Source organism: Ascidiella aspersa, chromosome 9 (genome assembly GCF_963924565.1).
Source record: "Ascidiella aspersa chromosome 9, kaAscAspe10.2, whole genome shotgun sequence".
Taxonomy (NCBI): domain Eukaryota; kingdom Metazoa; phylum Chordata; class Ascidiacea; order Phlebobranchia; family Ascidiidae; genus Ascidiella; species Ascidiella aspersa.
In genome coordinates this window covers 23,123,304-23,150,080 of record NC_139455.1, presented here as the reverse complement: position 1 = coordinate 23,150,080, position 26,777 = coordinate 23,123,304, and the positions used below count along the sequence as shown (strand labels likewise).

The following is a 26,777-nucleotide window of genomic DNA, read 5'->3' as shown; positions in this document are numbered from 1 at the left end:
TCCTACTAATCTAAAATTAAAAAATACATACATAAAGTCATTTTTATAAAACAAGCATAGAACAAACAAGTTCAATAGAAATAGGTTAAATCTGAACATGTTTTTTGATTTGTTTGTTATAACTGCCTATTGTATATGTGTAATTAGCTCAGTGAACAATGTAGCCTTAAATTTAACTTTAAATAAATTTGTTTTATTGGTTGGTAAAAGTAAGCTATTACAGAAATAAATTGTAAGATGCTTATACATATTCTAATGTAAGTGTAATTGGATTTCAGACATCATACAATTACCAAGAAATAGCTCATCACATTTACAGTATTTACAAAAAAAAAAAAATGGAATCACCGTATACTGAAAGGCAAACTATTATTAAGAAAATTAACCTTACGTGGTTACATCAAACATAGCTTTCATGTTTTGCCCAACTTCCATTTTAGGAAAAAAGCTAGGTAGGCCACTCGCACAACTTAATTAATAGTCAAGCTTCCGCAGCTTTGCCGTTGGCTGGAAGTTACCGATAACCAGTCGGGATCATGACACGATTTTCTACACATACTCAAAACACGTCAGCAGACTGATTTATAACCATCAAGGCCATAAAACAAAAAGAATAAGTTAAGGATTTTTTTAGTTTAAGATAGTTTGGTTAGCATTTTGGGTAATACCCGTATTGAACCTTTCTTGTGTCACTGATTGTCAAATATCTTTTCCGATATTTATGTGTTTTACAACTAAATTTAATTTTGCATGAACTTCAGTGTAATATATTGCAGTGCGTTTACTGTCGGTGTAATAAAATGCAGTTCGCTATAAACCAAATTCATTTAAGGTGGCTTTTGTTGTTCAAGCTGGCCGATTAAAAAACATCATCATTATTACCGATGTACAAAAATTGGGAAAAATCACCCTCAAAACTAGGGATGTCCGACACTTGGAATTGTATTCCGATATTTTGGACAAAAAGTATCGCGAACCGATACCAAATGACGTCATTACTATGCTCATAAAAGAAAAATAGATTAAACTGAAACATTTAACACCTATTTGCTTTAGTGTTTAGAAGTCGTTTTAATTAACCTCCGGTTGTTAATTTAATATTTTGTTGATAAGTTTCCTTTTTAAGGAAATAATCAGTTTGTATCAGATTACCACCGATACCACCCTAGTATCAGACGAGTACCGATACAACTAATTGGCATTGGGGATAGGCTACCGTACAATCCGAAATTATTGGACATCTTCAATAAAAAAACCATGGTCAAAATGATTGATTTAATATGCCCTTCGCTGCCATCGAAATCTTGAAATGTACGCAAGTTATGACAAAAAAATGCGGATAAATGTCGTTCGCACCTGCCAACTGCGCCAAGCGCAGAGGCAATCAATAGCTGTCGCTTCCAGATGACCGAAAACCTTCTGCTTCTAATCACAAACTGATTACTGCGTCTCCGTAAATAAAATTCCAACCGTGGAAGCGGTAATACAATGAAGTGCTGGCGCCGACCGGTAACACGAAATTATCCGCAAGAATTTTAGTCAAGAAAACTGTACCAAATAAGATCTTTGTCGAACAAGCAGATTTTTAGTGTTAATAAATGGAAAACCGAGGGAAAAGAGGTGGAACATCGGAAGAGAATAAGCGTGGAAATGCAAATAACACACAAGATATTTCCGAGGTTCAAGCAAATAATATATATAGCCTATCACGGTTTTGTAGACCTATTTGTTTGCAAAGTTATTTTTGCATAAAAATCTTAAAAAGAGGTAAGGTTGTTGAACCTTTTCTGTTTATATTGTTTTGTGATGGGTGATTAACAGACATTACTAGATATAACACGGTATTTAAAGCCTAGGGCTTCATCAATAACGTAAAAAAATGGTAAATCTGGAATGATAGCTTATATATATAAACGCAAAAATGATATTTGGTCCCCAAGTCATGAATCTAACCCAAACTAAGTTGAAAACAGACGAATGTTTGGACATCAAATTAAACATATAAAGCGAGCTATACTTTTGTGCAAACCTAATAAATTCGACTTCAATATCTACAAAAGGTCTATAAAGAAGTGCTAAAATCTTGTTCTATGATGGGCTCCATTTAATGTAACTTTCTACCTCGGTACCTATAGTTTTAGGCAAGTGGTCGCCAAAATTTCTTGTTGCGGCCCAAAGTACTCTTAACAGTGCTATTAAAAGGCCCACTTTACGAGTGAACGCTACGTCATAAAACAATTAATTTTGAAACCACGAGTTGCTCCCAAGCGTTCGCAGATATGCGTCTGAAACATAGTTTTATTGCGCTTCGTATGATTGAATTTGGTAAAACTTTCAATTAAAATGATACGTGACGCATGAGGCACGTAAAAAAATTCGTGTATTGCTCAAAATAATACCACTTATGGCGAATTAAAAATAATTGATTTGTGAAACGCACGATGTGAAATGCCATGGTATGCGTATTTGGGCAATTAAATTTTATTAAAACGGAAAAACACTTTGAAAAAATGTATTTAAATGGTTTAACTCGGTTTAAAGTATTGCCTGGTGGCCCTGTGTAAACCGATGAGCTAAAATAAAATATCTTAGCCACACCTAATTTGGAAGCAGTACAATGAATGTACGGCTATATCGCAGACCACAACTTCACAATAAAAACTTAAATAATAATAAAACAGCTCGCGCCCCACTAAAAATTGCCAAAAGGTCCACATTTTGCCGAACACTGTTTTTGACGAACAAATCAGACCGAAAGTGTCATTTTTAGGAAGAAGCTGCTGACTCATTGGTATCCGACGGTGTATTCGGTTGGGTTGTGGTGTTGGGTTGTTTTCTTATCGAGGGATTTGTGTTCGGGTCTATCCGTTGCTTTTCGGTTTTTCTCGTGCATTTTCAAGAGGAATTTCAGGCAACTAGCAATTCGGTAAGTTTATTATGACTTCAAGTAAATTAAGAAAGTATGTGAAAGGAACTGAAACATTTTAATTTTAATTAGACTAGCCTACCATGTTGCAAAATTGTTGGGAAATTTTGTGTTAAAAACATCCGTAAGCAATGGCTTTACTTGAGTGCAATTAAGTCGCAGTTTTTAAATGACTTGACTTGACTTCATTCGTTCGAGCAAATGACTTAGATTAAAATTAAGTCTTTCATTTAACATTTAAGCTATTTTTCTCAAATTTTGCACGAAACGTTTAAATTGCTACATTTTTTTTATTTTTAGTTGGTGTATTGCTCATTTACAAAATTTTAATAGTTTAACGTTTCATATTTTAAACGGTGATTTGACTTTGAGTTGACTTGCAAATAATTACTTGACTTTGGCAACTGATAAATTGAACTCGGACACGGCTTGTTATTTTTGAAAAGACTTGACTTGGAATTAAGTTATTTCACGAATGACTTGATTAAGAGTTGTTTAAAAATGACTTGTTTGCAACACTGCAGGCTAGTTGTTTTTCTAGCATGCCCTGCTTGCATCATTGATCGACAGATTCGGTGATCCTGCAATGGTTTAAGCTCGTATAATGATACGCAAGCCGTAATCGTTGGTTAAAGCAGCTTCAGAAGGGCTAGAACACAGTTGTTAACACACATATGTGCGTGCATATGTCATTGTTTGCAACACTTTGAAACTGTGAACCTAAAATTCTCCCATAGCAAATCCTTCCCTCTCCAGGTATCCTGGATTCCTTCAATCTGCCTCGCTGTCCTCCACGCGTCAGGAGTAGTTGCCGGACACCTGTGTAAAAAGTTCGGAGCCCGGCTGGTGGTCGTGGTGGGTGGTCTCCTCACTTCTTCAGGATTTCTTATCGCCTCTTTTGCCGAGAGCATCACTTACGTGTACCTTGGTGTCGGACTCATTACAGGTTAAGTGGAAAGTGTGTTTTGGAGGAATTCTAATATTAGGCTTTTTTTGGGAATCACCTTTTTAAACTTCTTATAGGATTTTTCTTTTCTGAGTTTTAGATTTTACTTAGAATTAAGACCTATAGGCCTACTCTTAAAATAGTTCTAGTTTAGCTTTTACCCAGGATTTTAGACCTATACTCTTAAAGTTTAGCTTTTCTCACGGAATAGCTCTTTTCTTTCCGGAAATGGTTGTTACGTATTTAGTTGATGTACATTTTTTTACAAAAATATAGGTACTTTTAAATTAGCATAGTTCTAATAGGATTTAGACTTTTGTTGTTGTTAAACACTTTTTAAAGAGAGTCGCAGTTTTGGTTGCTATACACTATACTTGGTAGTTCCCAAACCTTTTGACTTGCGGTGCCCTACCAGAAAGCGGTTTATTGAGATTGAAACAGCACACATTCACTGTGCACAAAGTTGAAAAAATTTTTTTTTTAATTTGTGGCAGTCTAATCGCCACAAAAAAATTTATCAACAAGCTACTACTATAGATCAAAACTTATATAATATATTAATTTGAAATATATCTGGGCATCGTTCAGTGTTAGAAATGGCAACCCGGTTAAAAAACAATACACTAAAAAAAACATGTTTTTAATTCAGGTCTTGGCTTCGGACTCGCATATATTCCTTCCAACGTGATAGTGGGCCAGTACTTCAACAGCAAGAAAAGAACGGTGGCTTACTGCATTACATCCACGGGAGGCCCAGTAGCTTCTTTCATGCTTGCCCCACTTTTCCAGGTACAAATGTACATGCCTTCGATGTACTTGTACATATTACTATAAACCAGTGATTCCCGACCTTTTTTGGCTTGTGGCACTCTACAGAAATTTTAAATAGTCTGCGGCATTCTTGCTCGTATTTTTGCTTTGCTGGGTGGTTAACTGTAACGATACAATAAACAAGATTGGAGCGACACACATTTTATCTGTGTAACAAGGTTGAACCTTTTTAATTTTTGTTACTTTTATCTTGCACAAAATATTGTGTCAAAAATCTTACCAATAGAGCAAAAATTTCAACCTTAAAGAATTTGGAACACACCTCGGCACCTTTGAGCGCTATAAATGGCACCCTAGAGTGCCGCGGCACCCTGGTTGAGAACCACTGCTATAAAAGTAAATGAATTAAGGTAGATTTTAAATGATCCACGCAGAAGGTTTTATTTACTTAATACATGGTTGGAAAATATTCTACCATGCGCACGTCGGACTCGGGTAGTTTTACGTGGGCTTACTCGAGTCCCGAGACCGACTGCAACAAAACAAATCGACTTCGTCGAGTCCCGAGTCCCGATCCCGATTCCGACTCCGACTCTGCAGCCCAGCCCTTGAGCATTAGAAATAGCGCACCAGGGTGCCGAGGCAACCCGGTTGGGAACCACTGCTATAGTAGTTGACAAACCAACCTCTTATTTATTCTCTAGACAAATCCTAATTTATAATAAACCTTAAAAAGTATTTTTATTAACAGTTTCTTGTCGATAACTATTCTCTCAAATCGTCGCTGTTTGTCGTCTCCATCATCCTCACCGTGGTTCCGCTGTGCGGCCTGGTTATGACGTCACCAAAAGCGACGTCACAAGCCGCAAACCAGGCCGTGACGTCAGAAGCAGAAAGCTCTCCGGGCGGCCACGATCGTTGCTGGTCGTTGGGGAGAATCAACGAGGCGTGTCGTAAGTGGTGACGTCACCAGTGTGGTAAACAAGTCATTTTGAAATCACATAAGTCCCAGTGACGTCATTTGAAAAATGACTTTAGTCCAAGTCAAGTCTTTCTGAATAAATAACAAATCAAGTCCCAGTCCAAGTCAAGTCCCAGTCAGGTTAATATGAGATCAAGTCAATTTCAAGTCATGTCATTGACATAAAAGTAAATTGTTAAACTATTAAAATTGGTAAACTTGTCCGAATATGAGCAACAATTTAACTAAAAATCAACACAAACGCAATATACAGCAATAAAATTGTTTAATGTACAAAACTTGCGATACATTTTAATAAAAACAACATGATAAGTCCAAGTCAAGTCATTTGTACAAAAGTCTTAAGTCAAGCCATTCGGGTCAAAAGACTTAAGTCAAGTCAAGTCATTTCAAAACAGTGACTTAAGTCAAGTCAATGAGTCAAGTCAATGACTTAAGTCATTCCAACATTGGACGTCACCGTTCGTTTGACATTACTCAGCGCGGAACGCTTAAAACCGAAAGACAGATCTAGTCAAAATAATTGCTGATTTTTTGTAAAAGTTTTTCTTAAAAAACACATGGTCTAGAATTTGACTGTTGTCGTATACAAGCGAAGGTTTTTTGTTGCAGTATCGTTTGTTTGATTAATTTACTTCCTAAATTTTTAATTTAAGTCTTGACATTTTCATTTTTTTTTCATACACACCCCGGTTTAAATATTGTATTTCTCCTTGTTTCCTTCTTTCTGACGTCTGCCTTAGCAGTATATATATACACTTATATTCGGTGCTGTCTTACTGTGTTGAAAATGATTAAAGAGTTATTCGAAATGTTCAAATTAAAACCTACTTCTGCATTATCTTTGATATTCTTATTACGTTTTTTCATACACTTTTGTAATTTTTCTAAATATCGCCACTTTCTTTCTATTTCGTCAGGTTTGTCAACAATTACCGGCTCCGTTAGCGATTTTTCGATAGAGTTAAACGAAGCAGAGCAGCAAAACGAAGATCGCACTGACGTTTTAGCGAAATCAAGGCGTAAAACGGTGCCCTTCGCAAAAAAGACACGCTCAAACACTTTCGGTGGTTTCGATAGTGAGAAACTGATCGTTCAAAGGTATTTAAGTCATTTTCATACCGGAACGCTTAAAAATTTATAGACATGACGTCACAAAGTTACGTCATAACGAGAAACATTTTTCAGCGGTATTGCGTACATGCAAAAGTTATTTAATCCCTCTACGAAACAATGTTCCAGCTTACCTTCGCCACTGGTTATTTGTATACTTATGTATAAATTCGATCAAAAATAGGAACTAGTTTTACTGCAAATATGGGCAGTAAAACGGCGTTTTTTTACTTAGGATAAAAATTGCACGAAATCAGTTGCGATTTGATACCGCCTGTTTGCTCGCCTAACTAAAAATTGCATTCGCAGTCGGAGATTTAAACCACAAAACAATGCGACAAAGAATGTTGAGTGGACGCTAGACACCCGGATTGACACAAAAAAGAAAATCGGCTCTTCAGAATCCAATGAAGGTCAGCAAAGCTAAGCACGATTTCCACATAAAAACTTACTCTATACCTGGACAGTATTTTTTTTATAGTGCGGGTAGATGCTTTTTATAGAAACCTCTGCCCGTCTATTATTTAGATGTGCTTAAGTTTAAGTGTTTTTTTGTCAAGCAAACTATCGTATGACGTCACCCTGTAACTCGTTTTATACGGATGAATTATATGACACCCCAATTAGCACATTTCTGTATATCCACGTTATTTTTTGTTACGTAAATGGGTGAAATAAGTGATGAAGAGTCAGAGCCGGACTCGAACTCTGTTCAATTTTCTTGGCCGGAGTCGGACTCGAACTCTGTTCAACTTTTTTGGCCGGAGTCGGACTCGAACTCTGTTCAGCTTTTTTTGCCGGAGTCGGACTCGGGTTATTTAAACCTACCCGCAGCCCTGTTCAATGCAACCTTACAAATATCTGTATAAGTTGGATTCACTTAATATTTTGGCTTGCTTATGTGTAATGAAAATTTTAAAGTTGATCGCTTGGTTTGCAGAAAACAGGAAAATCACTACTTTTGCTCTCCATGGATCATCTGTGCAATTGGATTCAGGCGCTTCTTCCAACTACGCTGCTTCAATCGAAAATGAAGATTCACAGAAAGAAGTAATTAACGGGTTTGTTTAGGTGTCCAGGCCAACGAATTTTTTTGGTAATGCAAACTATCACTGTTATAAACAAGTCATTTTGAAACGACTTAAGTCCCAGTAAAGTCATTTGTAAAATGACCTAAGTCCAAGCCAAGTCTTTTTGAATAAATACCGAGTCAAGTCCCAGTTAAGCCATCATTACAGCAAGTCAAATCCAGTCAAGTCCTTGTCATAAATTACACATTAAACGCTAAAGTTGGTAAACTCTTCGATTATGAGCAATAACTCAACTTAAAAACAACATAAACGCAACATATAGCGAAAAAATTGTTTTATGTGCAAAAATTGAAAAGTAACCGAATTTTATGAAAAAAATTAAATGAAAACACTTCATTTTAACCCAAGACATTTGTGCAAAAAACTTATGTCAAGTCAAGTCCTTTTGCCCGAAGGACTTAAGTCAAGTCATTCGTATATGGCTTCGTATATGTTTATTAGTTCTACATATAGGCTTAAATATTAATTCTACATCTTTCTACAACCCTCTTTCATTGTACTAATAAATCGTTAAAAAATTGCAAGAATCCAGATGGAAAACCCTTCTTTCCTGTCTGTTGATATAGGGATTGCAGTGGGGTCTCCTAAAACAGTGCCCCTTCGCCACTTACTGTTTCGTGGGGCTTTGCATTGGAGCGGGGGCGTTCACCCCCAACGTGTTTCTCGTGCCCCACGCAATATCGCGCGGTTTCGTCAGCTACGACTCGGCTCTACTAGTTTCCGTCATGAGCGGCGTGTCCGTTTTCAGCAGGTACGTTTCGGTGTGTGTGTGTGTATGTGTGTGTTGTGTGTGTATGTGTGCGCGCGCGCGTTTGTGGGTAAGGGGGTGCGTGCGTGTGTGGGTGGGTGACTGGGGTGTGGGTGTGTGTGTGCGTGCGTGCGTGCGTGCGTGCGTGCGTGCGTGCGTGCGTGCGTGCGTGCGTGCGTGCGTGCGTGATTGTGAGTGTGTATTTGTGTGTGTGTTTGTGTGTGTGTTAGTGTGTGTGTGTGAGCGTATTTTTTGTGTGTTTGTGTGTGTGTGTTTGTTCGTGTGTTTGTTCGTTTGTTTGTTTGTGTGTGTGTGTGTGTGTGTGTGTGTGTTTGTGTGTGTGTGTTTGTGCGTGTGTTTGTGTTTGTTTGTTTGTGCGTGTCTGTGTGTGTGGGGGGGGGAGGGTGTTGCGTGTGTGTGTCTGAGAGAGAAGAGAGAGAGAGAGAGAGTGAACGTGTGTGTATATGTGTTTATGTGTGTGTGTGAGTGTGGATTGCGCCAGGGACCTAAATGAAATGCTCTAAGCACAAACAATGTCGTGCGAGAGTGCAACTGATATCGCGTCTAAATGCATTGAAAGTAATACAATATTTGGGATAGATTCATTAACCAAAACGCGAAACTGATTGCAGCCTTGCTTGCGGATACATAACGACTTTGTCGGCTGCCACCCACCTTTACTGTGACGTTGCCTCCCTGTTTTTTCTCGGCCTGTCCTGCCTTCTTTGCCCGCTGGCCACCACCTACGCCGAACTGGAAACCTTCTGCGTTTTCTTCGGTATATTCTTGGGTAGGTTTGCAAGTTTTTTTCGTTACCAAACTTTGATTGAAGTAAATGCCATTTAAATCACCTTCACTTCGGTCGTCGCAGTGTTGTAAACAAGTCATTTTGAAACTAATTAATTTACAGTCAATTGGTAAAATCACTAGTCGAAGCCCAAGTCATCAGTTGCTCAAGTTAAGAACCAATAAGTCCCAGTTTAATTTCTGTATACGTGCAACATGCAAAATAATCTAGCAAAGCTAGCAATTCAGGTCAGACACATTAACCAGATCTTAAAAAGATATATATATATTTCGCCAACTAAGGCATCGTCAGTATATCTTAATTCGAATGAATTCATTCGATATATCTTTTTAAGATCTGGTTAATGTGTCTGACCTGAATTGCTAGCTTTGCTAGATTATTTTGCTGTTACTGATCAGGAATTAAGGTCGACATTATCTTGCAAGGGTCAAGGTGATTTCTATTATTCACATATTCAGTGCAACATACGTGCAACATGTTGCATATAGGGCCGGATTAAAGGTATTGTAGGCCTAGACTGAAGGGCCTAATTTTGCAAACCAAGCTAAAAAACTCACTCACAAGGCACATGTTGACTCGACTCAGTCATTCGTTTTTAAGCAAAAACACTGTATGGTACTCATCTGTATGACTACCAGACGTACAAAATGTAACTTTAAATGGCCCAATTTTTCTATAGCCTTAGTAGCCTAATGGTTAATCCGGCACTGGTTGCATAGTATATTTTCAGTTTCGGATGTTTGCTTTTCAAAACACTGATCGCAATAAACTAGTTTCACCCTGCCTCTGGTTTACCACTTACAGTTTCTCATGTCATTAGATTGACTAGCTATGCAATCACTTGTCCGGGCTGCATAATTGATTTTATCTGTATCCTTTCCTGTATGAAACGGAAAACCTTCTTATGCTTTATGAATTACCAGGTGCTGTAATGGCTTTGCCCTTCTCTGTCTTGGCCGAGATAGTCGGCAAAGATTGCCTCTACAGCGGCTTTGCATTCTTCATGATGATCACAAGTGTTGCTGTGCTGGTGACCCCTCCTGTGGCAGGTGGCTGGCTTATACCATAAACGTAGACTTTATGTAACTCGGTTTTTGCTCCTAGAAAACTTGTCGAATATTCTGGAAAACAATGGGCTCGCCGTAGGTCAATAAATGGTCATGCAAAATGACCTTCTTGTTGCATTTTTTTCATAAAAAACTTTTGCATGGTAGTTTGGGAAATATGGCGCCAATTTTGGCATTACGACACATGGTTTTGATAAATACGAAGGCGGTTTCAAACACATTCAAGGCAAAATGTATGTGACATGCGTATCTTTAATTTGATGTTACGCGATAATCCACAGTAGTTCGACATCATCTTGATTAAGACGTTTCGATACGAGCTTGTATCATCTTCAGTTAATGTGACACAAAGACTTGCTTACAAACAAAAAGTCGCGCTGTAATTCATTATCAAGCTACATTACAGATCCGTGAATAGTGTACCCATAAGCAGTTAACTATCTTTCTTCTAGTTATAGTACTTCACAATAACGATTAGCAAGAGAAATATTTGGTTATAATGTCACAAATAGAATATAGTATCTTCAAGCTACTTATGCTTCAACACATGTTATGTCATGTATTGTACACTCCAGTCAGCCTGGTAATCAACTTGTTTATATATTATGGTACCTGATAATTAGCTTATTGAAATGCGGTATCTTGTACACCCCAGTATGCCCCATCAATGTGGTACACCCTTTAACAATTTTGGTACACCCTGGGGTGTTCGAAACATGTTCGAAAACTGTTCTAATGCAATGTAAAAATAACAGTTATTATGCGATCCAGGTTGGCTCGTTGACGTCACGGGACAGTATGACGCAATATTTTACCTTTCTGGGGGAGCTTTGATCATGGGATCCCTCGGTGTTCTGGTAATCGCAGTTGGAACTGAGATCGTGGACGCACAACCGACGGAGCACACTTTGAAGGTATAGTTTTTATTTAAGTTCAATTTAAGTAAATGCCATTTGAATTACTTAAGTCGTCGCAGCGTTGTAAACAAGTCATTTTGAAATAACCTAAGTCTCAGTTAAGTCATTTGTAAAATAACATAAGTCCAAGTCAAGTCTTTTCGAATAAATACCAAGTCAAGAATAAAACGTTAACTGATAAACTCTTCCGATTATGAGCAGTAAATCAAGTAGAATATATCATAAACGCAATATATAGCAATTAAATTGTTTTATGTGGAAATAGGCCTACTAAGATAAATAACCCAATTTAACCAAAAAAATGCTAAATGAAAAACTTCGTTTCAAGTCGAGTCATATGTTTGAAAGACTTAAGTCAACTCAAGTCATTTGTCCCAAAGACTCAAGTCAAGTCATTTTGACCAAAAGACTTAATCAAGTCCAGTCTTTTGAAAATAGTGACTAAAGTTCCCTTAAGTCAAGTCATTGATTTAGGTCATTATACAACACTGCAACATACATAATAGCAAACTTTGTATATGACCCTATTTGTCTGATTCTAAATAGAGGAATCAGGTATAAGGACAAATTGTATTGAATTCTCGGCAAGCTTTTGCTCAACCGTGCTTCATCAGGTCAAAGTAGAAAATAGTTTTCTCGCTTTAAGGCGCTGGTTGTCCAACTTGTGTAGCTTGCGGTGTACCAAGTAAATCAAAATTATTTGCGTTACAAGTTGATGGTTTGCATCCAAGCATCGCACGCGCAGTAGCCTATGCAAATTTAATCATCAAGCACAGGGACACATAAACGGCAAAGTTTCAAAGTAACACGCGCTAGACTTGTTAATAATAATAATAATGGACAAACTTAACAAAATATCTTTGAAATGAAACTGTCGGTTGAAGTCGCATGATTTTTAGTCTGTTCAGATGGCAACTATTGATATTTTTATCAATAGGAATACTGCATTACAAAGCCTGCACTATGTAAATACGTCCCTGTGTGAATGACATGATTAGCATCCTAAGAATCTCGTACACACAATAAAAAAAAATATTAAAATTTGAAAAACATGTTGTTTATCGGGTGAAGATGCCAGGACACCGCAATTAAAGTGGCGAAATATTCGCCAAAATAAATTAAACGTACAGGGCCTACAGGGCCAAAGCGAAGGTGTTCATATGGCAAACGAGTTCGATGTCATAAACACTTCGTTAGAAATTTGCAACAGCGTAAACAGCGTAAAACAATCTTAACATTCATCAAAACAAGAAGAAGGTGAAATCAGTTTGATTGGCTTAAGTCCTCTACAAAGTGCAAAAGGCGCAATAATGAAGCACACTTGTTTTTTGCAGCTTTCCAACGCTCTAAAAAGTGCTTCCACGGTCGGTACAGCCCTAACTAATGGTAAGTATCGGAGTTTTCCTGTTTTGAGTATAGTGCACTGTCTCCAGATTTACAAGTATCATGACTCACTTATTGTGACTTATATGTTGTCAAACTTTTAGTCAAGGACTTCCCAAATTTTGAAGTCTGCGACCCCTTTTAAATTATTACCACTTTCGGCAATGCTTCAGATTGTACAGCGATGTACAAAAACATTTTTTTGCTTTCGTTTTTTTTTTTGTTTTTACATATGCACATCGAAAATCGCAATATAATTAAGGCAAAACATTTGTAAAAACACTTTTTGTGAAATGGATTTAATAACCCTATTGACCACCACAAAACTCGATGCGCAGCCCCAGGCTGGGGAAGCCTCATTTTAATCTATATGAGATTGGTTAATGAAAACTGTGTTTAGGGATGCGTAAAGTATATGGGACTTATAATTGATTAAACATTTAGTGATTTAAGCTTTGTAGGTGTTTTTTTTTTTTTTTTTTTTTTAGTGATTTAATTACCTAACTTCATTGATAGCCGCATTTATAAATTCTAAATCTGGAAATTTTACTTTAGATTTAGAGCATAATGGCTGGAGGTTGTAGTAAGACGTAATAAGAATACCAAAGCCCATACAGAAGTAGATGGCAATTTGTAAACAAATAACTCTTTATTCATTTTTAACATCCATATGTTGATGACGTTAAAAACAAATTAAGATGCACTCTAATCGTTCACAAAATGCTTCCAATTTATTTATGGGTTTAATATTCTTTCTATACGTCTAACTGCAACCTGATATTCTTTTTACAAGTCTAACGACAACTTGAAGCCATTGTGCTCCGAAGGTTGGATGTCGGAGTTGCAAGCCTGGACAGTGGACAGGGTGTGATACTCTTTGAAAATCATCAATTTTTTTATAAATGTTATCAAAAGCCGTAATTAGTTTTTCTTCGCAATAACGCTTGCAGTATAACATTTTTTTGTAAAGATGAAAGAAGCAACGAAGAACGGAGAAGAATAATCGGCCCAAGGCAAGGGGGGCCAAAATCACAGGGACCCTTACATGTGCGGCGGCAAAGCATTTTATCCAGGTAAAGTGTGTAGGGCATATTATCCTATTGCTTGCTATACCAGTTGTACAGTTAGCTTGTTCAGTTTTATTCCATAAGAGAAGGTCCCGTAGGCTATAGAGCAGGGGGTTCTTAAACTTGGGTCCGTGACCTAGTTTTAGGTGTTCCATGAAGGCCTAATCGAAACGTTAGTGTATGTAAGAAGTAGTAAGTAGTAAACTGTTTCGAGAAAATAGTTTAATAAGAAACTAAACGGTTTTGCACTGAATATACTTAAACTCCATTTCACTTTCACATTATTTGGAGAGAAATCAGTAGATTTCTAAAGTTTGTTTGTATTTTGACGTCATGACGTCATTTCTGGAAATATCATGCCTGCCGTGGTCCACCCGAAGCAAAAAAAAAAATTAGGGGTTTGCGGTAAAAAAAGTTTAGGAGCCCCTGCTATAGAGGGAAAGCGATGGAACTAGAGGTTGGCTGTTCTGGCCTGGGCGAGAGACATCGGGCGATCTCTCACGAAGAGAGAAAGTGCAAATGATAAGCCTAAGCAGAAACGAGAAGAAGGCAATTAATACAATACAGCAGGAATATATGATCGCTACCGTTATAAACAGACCTACAGAGTCATTATAAGGGCATGGCAATGTGGCAATGTCAGGTCCAACAAACCTGGTAAAAGTGTGTAGAAACCCACTCGCAGGGGCTGAAATCAGCAACGCTTCTTTGTAGTGTGGGTGCAAGCCACAATGGAAGAATATTTATCGCAAATGAAAGCGAGAATCGGTACTTACAGGTACTTATAATACGTACGATAATTCACCTCCGTAACGTATCCACAAGTGAACAGTTTAAAAGACTACTGCTTTTGGCATAAATGCAGATCGCTTAAATAATATTTTCCAGCTGGCGGTAATTAAACTTCGTGTCAACACGCTTCCACGCGAATAATGAAAAACAGGAAATTTTAAACAATTGACAATTAGGCGCTTTCAGCAATAGACTGACAATTTGATAAATACGCACAGGCAGGCGTCAAGACTTCATAGAAATGACCAGGTCATAATTCTAAAGTCCAAAACCTCTAACAGTAGTTTTTCCTTGTTTGTAGATCACACGCTCATGTGCAAGAGTCCATGGAGATGAGAACTGTGCAGGATTTTACGCCCAGGATTCGACGCAAATCGGTTTTCTGATTCATGCATTGCAGGCATATTTTCCGCGAACAAGGATTGTTCTTATGCGGGCTTTATTTTTTTTAGCAAAAATTTAAAAACTTGATTTAATAAAAGTAAACAACTTGTTATGTTAGGCATATTGTGTTAATGCTGTATTTAAATTCTGCTTGAATATTATTTTTTGTTGCGATCTTGCATAATTGTTGGTGGTACATTTTGATATACGTCTGTATACAGTTTATTTGTATAATTTTATGATGTTCCGTGTTCAAGCCACTACTGCATGTTGTCTAATTATTTTATTAATCACTTCAAGATAGGGGATTTTATTTCTGTTTAAGTTTTACATGAAGAAAAATAGATTCCATAGAAAATAACTTTACAGTAACTTCCAAAAATCTAAAATATGGGTTAACCGTTATCAAAAAACGTTAAATGATTATTGTACTTCCTAAACGCTGTAAAAAAATTTTTTTGCGTTTTCGTTATTGTGTTTTTCAACGTGCAAACGTATTTCTTGATTTAATAAAAATTAGTTCCATAGAAATCATAGAAGTCATAACACTCTTGCTTGTTTAGAAAAATACTGGCACATGTGTTAATGTTCATATTCCTGTAATATTTTTTTGCGCTGCTCTAGAATTCTACCACAACACACATTACTATTTGTGTTACGGTGCGGGTTAGCGTTTGGGTGGGTCAAGTTTTATTCAAACTACGCACCCTAACACACAATTGCTTTCGTTGTTGTCAACGTTATGTGCCAAATAATAAAATTGAATTGAATTAACCCAAGTATACCAAAAGCTAGCCAGCAATCAAGGTCAGCACAAAAATTTAACGATGAATTTAACGTATTTATCCTATTTTTTGATGTTGACGATGATTCAATAAATGTTTGAATGCTGTGGTAGGACTCTAGATTAACCAGCGCTTATTTTTTCCTTGAGGTGTATGTTTGCTGGATTGCTAAAGCCAATGCAAGGACTATATAAAAATTTCAGCTATTTAGCGGCTGAAAAAAATCTCGACGTGCCAATTCGCTGAGGTGACCAGGTGTCTCATATCTTCCTCGGCAATAACCGTTTTGTTTCAAGGCAGGTTCTTACAAAACAAGTATATACCTTATGTAACTTATCTAATGGCTCTAGAGCGGTTATTTCTTAATTTTTACTTGAATTCTGTGTATTTTATTTACCAGTGTGCCAAAACCATGTTTTCCTATTCGAGTTATTTTCCATAACCTGAACTGCTACTTATGCTGCTAATCTGTATTGACAAAATATTTAAAACGCTTTACATTATTATTTGGTTAATTTACCACTTAATTGGTATTTTGTGTTGTTTAGATCCGGAAAGCGGTAAAAGTACAATGGCGCTGCGGTCTATATCTTATCACAACCCACATTATTATTTGGGTTAGGGTGCGGGTTGACCCACCCAAACACTATCTGCACCCTTATAATATTGCACATTGATTTAATCATTTTGAACGCTGTGGTATGATTCTAGACCAGTGCCAAACATTTTTTAAAATATACCACAATTAATTTTCATGGTTTACCTGTTTTTACCACATTTAGATTTCACAGTATTTTGTCGATTGTTTAGTTGCTTGCTTTACATTAACTGTATAATACACACAAGATGAGAAAGCTAAAATATCATGAAAAAAAGCTGCTAAAAAAGGTTGATTTTTTCTCCTGGGAGGCAGACAACAATCTTCATGAAGTAAAAATTATGAGAAAGTACAAAATCTTAAAGCGCGAACACTACACAGCGTAAGTAATAGGTACTACTAGATAATTAGCCAATCTTAGGATATCGTCCTAAACATATATAAGCACTATAGTTGTTTTTTAGCAGTCTGTCAAATGTTTTATTTGACCGGAAAAGTTGGTTTCTCTTTTAAATCGCACTATTATAAAGTGATTGTACAACTAAAAAACTGTTGATTGAATAAGACTATACGTATAAAAACCAAAATCACCATGTATATTTGTTCTAATGTGAGTTCATCATCATACCCATAGGCACTGAACTTTCAGAATTCCAGTGCATTATTTTCTAGACACTGAAAAATTGCATATTATTTAGACAAAAATGTGTAAGCTAGCTTAGATAACAGCTGTTGCCTGTTATCACTGAGCCAACCACTTTTAAAACTTTATTTTTGCACTTTTAGGCTAAAAAAGCTACAGAAATTACATATTAATTGATAACGTGGTTAAATTCCCAGATGTTTTAATGCCCTACGAGAAATCAAGGCCCTATAAAAACACTCTGCACCACAATGTTCGGTGCCTATGGTCATACCCTCTGTGTAAAAATATTTTCTTTCAGAATCTAAAATTAAAAAAATTAAAAGTATATGAAAATGCTCATAATTTCCTTTTTAGTATCATTTATAAATGCGAAATCTGCTTCCATTTAACAACACTGAATTATTAGGTATATAACTGAAGAACTAAAGACAAATAGCAAATCACGCTGTTTCTGATAAGATAAAGCCACTCTATATATTTGTCATTTTTTAGCTATTTAGGTTCATAAAATAATTTAAATTTTATTCCAGGTATAACAAGTTGAGTCGTGAAGTGCGCACACTTTGCAGAAAAATAAGGGACTTGGAGCCAAATGACCCCTTTCGAGTTCGCTGTACTAGTGACCTTATCGATAAGCTCTACAATATGGGCCTTATTCCGACCAAAGAGAATCTTGAACTTGCCGACAAAGTTTGCGCCTCTTCGTTTTGCCGACGAAGATTGCCAGTTGTCATGGTTAAGTTGAAGATGGCTCAGTCGCTGAAAAATGCAACAGCCTTTGTTGAACAGGGCCGTATCCTTTTTTGCTCAATTCTATGAACCATTTCTTAAACAACATTAGTTGAAAAGTTGTGTAGTTTTAAAGGAAAATTACTTGTATGCTGTCACTGTAGATCCTAATATGGCTTTTTAAAGATAAAAGTTGTCAAGAATAGGTCTCTAACCTATTAAACAACGAGAGATTATCAGTTATCCCCAATCTGATAAAGAATGACAAAACTTGCCAGGCCTAAAATATTACAAACTACTGTGTTGGCCAAATTCAGAGTTGCTTTCTGCTAGTTACTAGTATAACACATTGGAAATATTTGGCGCAAAATTGATTTATCGGGGTACAGGGTTGATCTGTTGGAAAAAAAATTTCAGCTGCACCTGCCTTTCTTTGCACAGTGGGTTGCCACTAACTTTGCTTGATTTTTTCAGTGAAAAAAGTAAATATGGTTATTTTATTTCAAAAAATGGCCTGTTTTAAATACGTTTTTATGTTTTTGCTTAGGAAGCAATATATATCCTTTAAAAAGTTATTTTGCTGAACGTGTTTACCACAGATATCCGTGTTGGTACCAAGGTCGTAACGGATCCTGCCTATCTGGTCAGCAGGTAAACTTTTTGCTGTCTATTAGGCCACAGGTCTTGAAACTATAGCATCCATGTCAGATCCGCCCCATACAGAATTAATTCTACATCCATCAACATATTTTCTTAATGAAAATCAATTTCAGTTCAAATGTTGTTGGATGTAACTCTAAACCAAATTTTGACAAAATTTCTATACTTAATGACATTAACCACAACAGTTTTTGCATATTTAGTATTTTGTTTATTTTACCATCATTATTTTCTAAATGAAAATAAATTTCATTTAAATGTTGTTGGGTCTAGTTCTAAACTAAATTTTGATTTAATTTTTAAACTGAATGACAGGTACCCTTACAGTTTTTTCATATTTGTTATTTTCTTTATTACCATATAATATAATTAATTGAGAACACTAAACACGGATCTGTTCATGATCTTCAGTAGAAAAAGAGTGACCTAAAAAATAATAAAAGATTCATTCTTTTAATTTGCATACATTTCGGCAAGTGCTTTTGCTGCTATCTTCAGAATATATCTTTTATTCCGGCCACTCTTTTTCTACTAAATTAATTAAGTTTACACAAAATTTATATCCGGTCTGCAATTGTCAATCTTTACAGCTATACAACCCTTCATGAAAAAGTTTAGTGGCCCTTGCATTGAGCCAATGACAATATGCATAATAAATACTAGATGAATAAACTAATAGTTAAAAACCACATACTTGCCTTAGGTCTTTGGAAGATTTTGTCACATGGAAAGAAACTTCAAAGATCAGACAACACATTCTTGAATACAACGACGAAAGAGATGACTTCGATTTTGCCTAGTGCGCATCTGGAAAACCTAGATTTTCAGAACTGTTTGTGCTTTTTATGGCAAATTAGGGATGAGTGGGGTGACCAAAAAGTCTCATCGGAACCGCTGTTTGTGGTTGTATCTCTATTGGTATAGAGGTGTCTACCAGTCTTACTACCTTTTTATAATTATTTTGTAAAACGGCAATGGACCACTATTAACACAGTGCTTGCAAACTTGCTGTTTATCCTTGAAAAAGGAAAACTTGCATTAAACATGGAATTGTCTGAACGACACATAAACCCGGAAGTGTTTCTCTAAAAAAAATACTGTGCAGTCTACAATTGTGTGTATTAGGTTCACTTAGAAAACACCTATAGGTGTAATTTACAGACAGACCATAGTTTTAGAAAGGAAAACTTTAAAATTCTCAACCCCTTCTCGCTTGTATCTCCTTTAAAAATGCTGAAGTATAAGGTAAATAGGAAGGTAAATACCATAGTATTGCCAGTTATTTCATGTTTAGTGTCAGGGTTCCGTAGTTGGAGTCGGACTCGGGACTCTTAGTAAGACCACGTAAAACTACCTCAGTCCGACGTGCGCATGCGCAGTGCCACATTTGAAACTAAAATGCCGCCAACTGCAAAATGTAGGAATAGCATAGGGTGGACTATTTTCCAACCACGTGTTGTGGGTGGATGAATTATATGACCCATATAAGTGGATTGCTGAATATCCCCTTATTTTGTTACGTAAATTTGCGAATACAGGCTGTAGAGTCAGAGCCGGACTCGGGACTCTACCAAATCGCTGAACTCGCGACTCTGGTTATTTTTAACAGACTCCGCATCCCTGATTGGTGAACAAGTCCTGATACTTGCCTGCATATCTATTTGTAGTACGAGTAGATGACAAATTGTTAGTTTCTCAAGCTGGCCCGATGTGCCGCGGCAAACAGTTCAAAACTTACCCCAAATGTGAAGCCTTGAATTAGTTCGATCAAAGCTCGAAATGTCCCCGATATTTCTTTTAACTTTGGTGTAATAAAAATATTTTAGCAATGTAGATACTGCAACGTTTGATTTATTTCTGTTAATAAAACACTTAAAACAATTGAAAAACTCTAAGAAACCACAAATTTAAAAGTACAAAAAATTATCTCAAACTACCCAAACAAATAATAACAATCGCTACAACCAATAGCAATACTCCCAGCGCCAACGTACGTAAAACTCCAAAACGGATTGCCAATTCGGAATGCCTTACTGATATAAAATTGTTGGTTTCTGACACGATATAAAGCCTGTTGTGTGGCGTAAGTCAAAAGTCCGGCATTTTCTTATTTGCACCTCTGGCAGGACTGATGGAAGTTAGATTGATATATATATATATATATAGGCTGGGGCTGTCATATTTTCAGCACCCAGAAAAAAGACATTTTTTTGCCGGCTAGAAAAACGAAAGTAGAATTGTTACGTTTGAGTTTAATGATTTTATACCGATTTTCGGGATGTTTGGTTGTTTGAGGATTCACGAATTAATTTTCGATAGGAAATTTGGTGTTGCTGGCCGATTCAAGCGCAAATATTGACCTATTTGTTGCGAGCGCAATGGTTTTGCTGTTGGCGGCTACGAATAGAGTTATGAGGGACGATTTAAAGTCCTACGTTTTAAAGTGAATAATCACACACCTTTGCATTAAAAAGGGCCTTTTTACATTCGAGGTTAGGGCAATTTGTTAAAAAACGTTTTTCAAACCAGCAATTGACCTTGTTTCATGGCTACAGTAATTTTCTGGAAATAAGTGCAACGTCTCGCCTAAAAGTCATGTTGAAATTATAAGCATCTTACTCGAAATGCGAAAAAAGAATACATTTCGGCATTTTTTAGCGTCCTTGGAGGACCATTCACTTTTCTTGAAAAAAGAGGACATATCGTAAGCCTAATATATATATATGTTAGACAGGTAGAAGTTAAATTTCACGTCTTTAAGTGTATTGCCCCAATGAGGCTTGTCTGAATATCGGCTTAAAACCACTGTAAAAGTACATTTTCCCTTGCACCAGCAGTAGCTCAGGTATCCTAATTGTTGTATTGTCACAAGGTCTCGTATTTGCTGGGTTTTACAGAGTTTAAGCGTTAGGGGAACTGGAGGCAGCCTTAGCCGCAGCGGCTGCAGCAATAGAAGCAGCGGTGACTGCTGTCTGGTGTCCCCTTGAAGTTCGAGAATTTTGTCGTGTGCTTTTCTCCGCTGAGCGCTTCCATATCAGTTGGTTGGTTGCGCAGTAAATGAGGAACACGGCGACGCCCTGCAGCCCGTTCACCAGCACGTTCACGTACATGACAACCACCGAGAACTGGTAGTCCCCGAAGTCTGCAAGCGCGAAAAAAACGAATTGATTAGGCGTTTATGGATGTCAGATACCGGCAGTGTTGTAAACAAGTCATTTTGAAATGACTTAAGTCCCAGTCAAGTCATTCGTAAAATAACTTAAGTCCCAGTCAAGTCATATTTAGAGCAAGTCAACTTCAAGTCCAGCCCTTGTCAAAAAAATAAAACTTTAAATTATGAAAACCGGCAAACTCCTCCGATTACTATGAGCAACTTCAAAAATAACATAAAAGCCGCATATTACAAGCAGATTATTTTATGTGCAAAGATTGGAATAAATGACGCAATTTTATAATTAATTGCTTAATTAAAACAATTTATTTTAACCCAAGTCATTTGGTCAAATTACTTAAGTCAAGTCAAGTCATTTGCCCAAAAACTTAAGTTGTAGCACGCTGATTCGCTACAAAGTCAAGTCAAGTAGTTTTGCCCAAAAAACTTAAGTCAAATCAAGTCATTTAAAAACAGTGACTTAAGTGCACTTAAGTCAAGTCATTGACTTAAGTCATTACAACACTGGATACCGGACATTTTTTTTCAAAAAGTACGGCCGTTTGGTCTGATACTAAATCATGTCTAGCGTCAGTTAGCAATATAAATCAAATAGGAAAATTGGATGGTCATGTTACAGCGTAGTTCCTTAAGTTTTTATACCGAAATTTGCAATAATCTTAGAGAATTTATCTTTTATTTTGAATGTAACATTTTTCAAAATACTCTACATTTGATTGCAAAAGAAGACCTTTATAAAATGTTCAAAATATTCACATTTTCGATCGGCACTGATAGCACTATAGGCCTACTAGAGTATCGGGTAAATGCCGATACAACTCTGTATCAGGTATCGTCTCCAATCCGATATTTTTGTCATACCTTTGGGCGTTACAAAAATAGTACATTTGGCTTAGCACATGTAGGCTATTGTGTAATCGATAGTGCTTTAGTAGTGTATCACCTCCACCGTGAAAGGTTGAAAATACTTTTAACAAATGATCAAAAAAAAAGTGACGTTTTAATTTATTTAAAGGAAATTAGCTCACTATACTAATCAATGGAAGGTAAGGTCACGAAGTCTTTAGTAGTGCATTATTTCAAACAAGCGATGTTCACCGTAACGTTCCTCTTTTTTTATTCGAACTAAAATCTTCCGAACAGAAATGCAAGGTTTAAAGTTTGCAATTATTGTTGTGTATACCTCACATTTAACAAAATGAGTTCGCTGTAACAACTTACTGGCGAGAAAGCCGATGGCCCACGGTGTTCCCAACACTGGTAGCAGAATGGCAAGGGCTCGAACAGCAGCCCGCACGTTTTCAGCTGACGTTACCTTCTTGCTGGGTTTGCCTTGAAGCTGATTTGCCCTCTTCTTAACGCGTAGCAGCACAAGTGTCACTTTCACAGCCGCCGCCGCGTTTATAAGCAGCACTGCAGCCACGGGAGCCAGCACTGAAGCGTAGTACAGAGCAGTGCCAGCCTTTAGCCAACACAAGTCGTACTTTCGCACGTGTGGCCTATGGCCGCCAATTGACCAATCGGATTGACCAGATGGGCAAGCGTCGTTATCTCGGCCAGGGAGGTGTTGGAATTCCAGGCAGGCTTCATGTAAAGGGTTGCGAGCCATATGACTGTCTGTAATTTGTCCGATAGTTGTTGCGACGGCCACTGCCACAGCTGGAATCCCCCAGCCTACCAGCGCGCAAACTCGTGCCCCGAGTTCTTCTCTTTGAAGCACGTTGTCGTCGATATTCCGCGCCAATCTCACGCCCTCCAGAAGAACCCATGCTTCTGCAAATAAAATAAAGATCAATTGGCAAACGCAAAAGGCAGAGTAAAAGAGACAAGTAAAAAATCGCGATGCAGAATTTACACGCAACAGCAATGGCGTGACTATATGTAGAGCTGTATCATTTGATACTATTTCGTATTTGTTGTGTGCGACTTTATGACGTAAGTACCCTGCCTGTATATAAGAGTATCACAGGGGTGTGGCACTCATTGCCCGTGTTCTAATACGCCGAGGTGTTTTAAGTGCAACGCTGCGCCCACCATTACATACTACACATTATAAACTTGTAAGCAGGGCCGCAGAGTCGGTTTAAAACAACGCGGATACGATTACGGCCGAAAATATAAAGTCCAGTCAGGCTCCAGCTAAATTAACCAACTTTTCGAGTTCCATGGTCTGCCCCGACCTCATCTCCGTAACCAAAATAGGCCTAAAATACAGCCATTTACCAATATTGTTGACATACAAATCACCCACCCACATAACTTGAGTGGAAATTATTTTACCCAATGCTATCCAACCTTTACCATTTACTGTATGCAGTCTAATAGGCTCCGAACCCTTTTAAATTAAAACTGCAAAGGAATGTAAAACTACTAGGTTATTTTTATATTTATTATTATAAGACGAACGCAGCTTATTTAAGTTTTATGTTCATAAGTCCCAGTCAATTGATATTATAAGTAGATTTCCCAATGCACAGGGGTGGTTGTAGAATTTTTGTTTAAAGGCATAAAATCTTTACTGATGACGTCACAAAATTGCCTTATAAAGCGTCGTTAGTGATAGTGATAAAACAGTTAGAAGTCTTAAAACACCTGTTATTTTCTGCGGAATGGCACGCAACATGTACCCTGTTATAAGCAATGGTAGCGTGTGATGCAGCGAGTTACCTATAGCCACTTCTATCGTAGTTTGTGTAACATATCGACCATCAGCGATACAACAGTTTGCCTACCAGTCGATAGGAGAAAGAAGTGCATTCCAACAGCAAGAGCAACGCAAAAACTTCCCTTGTCGACCACGGCGTCATGAAACAGGTTTAGAAGGTGGAACATCATCAGCGCTAAGGACATGTTGATTTGAATTAGGCTGCGGCTCCCTTTCATTAAATCCTTGTAGTAGAAGAGCACCACGGCCGTTACGATAAGGAGAAAAACTGAGATGGACTCAGTCACGTAGGAACAGATCTGGAAGTATTAATCTGTCAAAATTCGTTGCAGTGCAGGAATGGGAAAAAGTACAAAATGCGGGCTCATTTTTATCCTTTAAAACAGTGGTTCTCAACCTGTGGTACGCATACCACTAGTGGTACGCGAAGTCATTTTGGGTGGTACGCAGTATGTTTTAAGTAAAATAACAGTTTTACCAAAAGGGTAAACGTTTTTTCTACTGTAATAAACTATACATTCATCGCAATGATTGTATAGTTAGATATTTTATGCTTCAGTAATGATAAGAATTATTTCTTTCCAGGACATAGCAAAACAACAAAGAATCACAAAACTTGACTACCGGTATCTTGCAAAGTTAAAAAAAGACACTTTTTTGAGAGTAGTGGACCGCATTTGTTTCGAAATTTCCGGACTAACTAATAAGCTAATCCGCCCCTGTTAATAATCCTATATACATTTTGAGTAAAGCTGAGTTTTTCGTTATTTGTTGGTACGCAACAAGATCATAAAACCTCGCGGTGGTACGCGATGAAAAAAAGGTTGAGAACCACTGCTTTAAAAGTTAAAAAAAAGGTTACTAGGTTTAAATAATTTATTAAAAACTAAATCGGTTAAGACGTAGCCTAGTAAGAATATCACATCCCATACAGAAGTAGGTGTCATTTCGAACGTTTCGAATAACTTGTTATTCATTTCAAACATTTAAATCTGTTAAAAAGATGTAGGCCTAGGCCTATATTTCTTTATTTCTTTTTTTACTGCATGTTTCTTTAATTAATTTTTGTAATAATTTTGCTGAGAGCCAAAAAAGGTGTCACAACTGTTTGTCAAAAGATGTTACACACACTGCGTTACAGATTTGCGCAAACCACAAAAAATGCATTAGCTATAGTTTGAAAGAAATTGCATTTCGCAGAGAATCTAAGATTACCATGAAATGAGAAAATTTACCTGTAAAATAAACAAAGATTCTAACAAAGCGCGAAACATGTCTACTTAAAAAGAGTTCAAAACAAATATGTATAGTTTCGGGTGCCATGGTCACGTGACCTCTCCCGCTGGATCCGCCCCTTCAAGATTTTTTTGTTATTTTTTTCCTTATAATTTCTGGTTATCTTTTTGGTAAATGGTATCCTTTAAGCTGGCGAAGCCTCTATAGTTAAGTAAAACACATTATATCGCTAAATCTTCTCACATCGAAACAAAATGTTTTCCAGTTAAACTGTGAACACAAATTTTCGTAGCACTCTTCAATGAAGCTGAATAGAGTAATCAGGTGGCACTATAAAGACAAATTGTATCAATTCCGAAAGCACGGTTGTGCGAAAGCCTGTCGAGAATCAATACAATTTGTCTTTATATAGTGTCATCTGATTACAATATTTAGAATTAGACAAGACGGCCATTTACAAAGATTCAATGAAACTAAATTGCCTACCTTAACTCCAATCGGCACCACCAGGGTTTTAACTGAGAGAAGAATTGCAAAAACTGTGGCGTGATCGCTTTCGCACCTCACGTGGGTCAAGTTCGACTTGGTTTCTCTCACACCAGCCTCCGAAAACTGGTTCTTTTCCGTATCCAGGAAAACGCATTCCCACTCTAACTCGACCACCCTGGTCCTGTGGAGGTCGTCGCTGCCGAAAACCTCGGCCCAAAATCGATCGGTGAAAATGTCTTTTCTCGTAGGTCGGAACTCGAATCCAACCTTGGTGGGCAGTTTCCTGCCATTGCGCCTCTCGTAGGCCGAAAAGCTGATCAACGGAATGTCCGGGGATCTTAGAACGTGCTCCTTCTCCAAAGTCAATTCAACGTCTTCCAATTCTTCATCTTCATCGTCGTCGTCGTCCGCGATTGGAAGCATAACGCCCACGTTTGGATCAAGGCGAAACTGAGAGATGGCGTAGACGACGTCGTTGCATGCAAATGAGCTGTTGTCCAGCCTAGTGTAGTTCACCGGATAGTCCTGGGTCACGAAGCTGCCTGTTCAGAGTCAGATTCAATTTATTTTGTGGATCTTCGAAAACATTGAAAAACATATTTATTCTGAAATAAAAATAATTAACTTCAAGTGAAAATATCATCAAAATGGGCTACTTGTATTTTTAAAAAAATCGTAAAATCCTTTTGTTACAACAATTATATAGCCAAACATCAAATCAAGCTACAGACATATAAACAGCCAAAAAACGTTAAACACAGCACACAAGAAAACTGAACTCCGGGTCTAAACTTTACAACAA

General features: G+C 37.3%; 2 protein-coding genes across 2 annotated transcripts; both read left to right on the top strand.

Annotated features, from left to right (window-relative positions):
• Window positions 1–1,598: 1,598 nt before the first annotated feature.
• Window positions 1,599–14,997, top strand: LOC146133672 (monocarboxylate transporter 13-like). Its single transcript, XM_083397822.1, has 15 exons — window positions 1,599–1,679; window positions 2,771–2,926; window positions 3,683–3,872; window positions 4,522–4,661; window positions 5,395–5,596; window positions 6,546–6,726; window positions 7,048–7,151; window positions 7,679–7,788; window positions 8,396–8,580; window positions 9,210–9,367; window positions 10,309–10,434; window positions 11,224–11,366; window positions 12,704–12,755; window positions 13,723–13,825; window positions 14,913–14,997. Exons 1-15 carry the CDS (start codon window positions 1,599–1,601, stop codon window positions 14,995–14,997), a joined length of 2,016 nt encoding a protein of 671 aa, XP_083253948.1.
• Window positions 14,998–16,566: 1,569 nt separating this feature from the next.
• On the top strand, window positions 16,567–19,477 carry LOC146133671 (U3 small nucleolar ribonucleoprotein IMP3-like). Its single transcript, XM_083397128.1, has 4 exons — window positions 16,567–16,760; window positions 17,555–17,817; window positions 18,353–18,404; window positions 19,117–19,477. The coding sequence occupies exons 1-4, from the start codon at window positions 16,627–16,629 to the stop codon at window positions 19,211–19,213; spliced, it is 546 nt and encodes a 181-aa protein (XP_083253254.1). The 5' UTR covers window positions 16,567–16,626; the 3' UTR covers window positions 19,214–19,477.
• The last annotated feature ends 7,300 nt before the right edge of the window (window positions 19,478–26,777 follow it).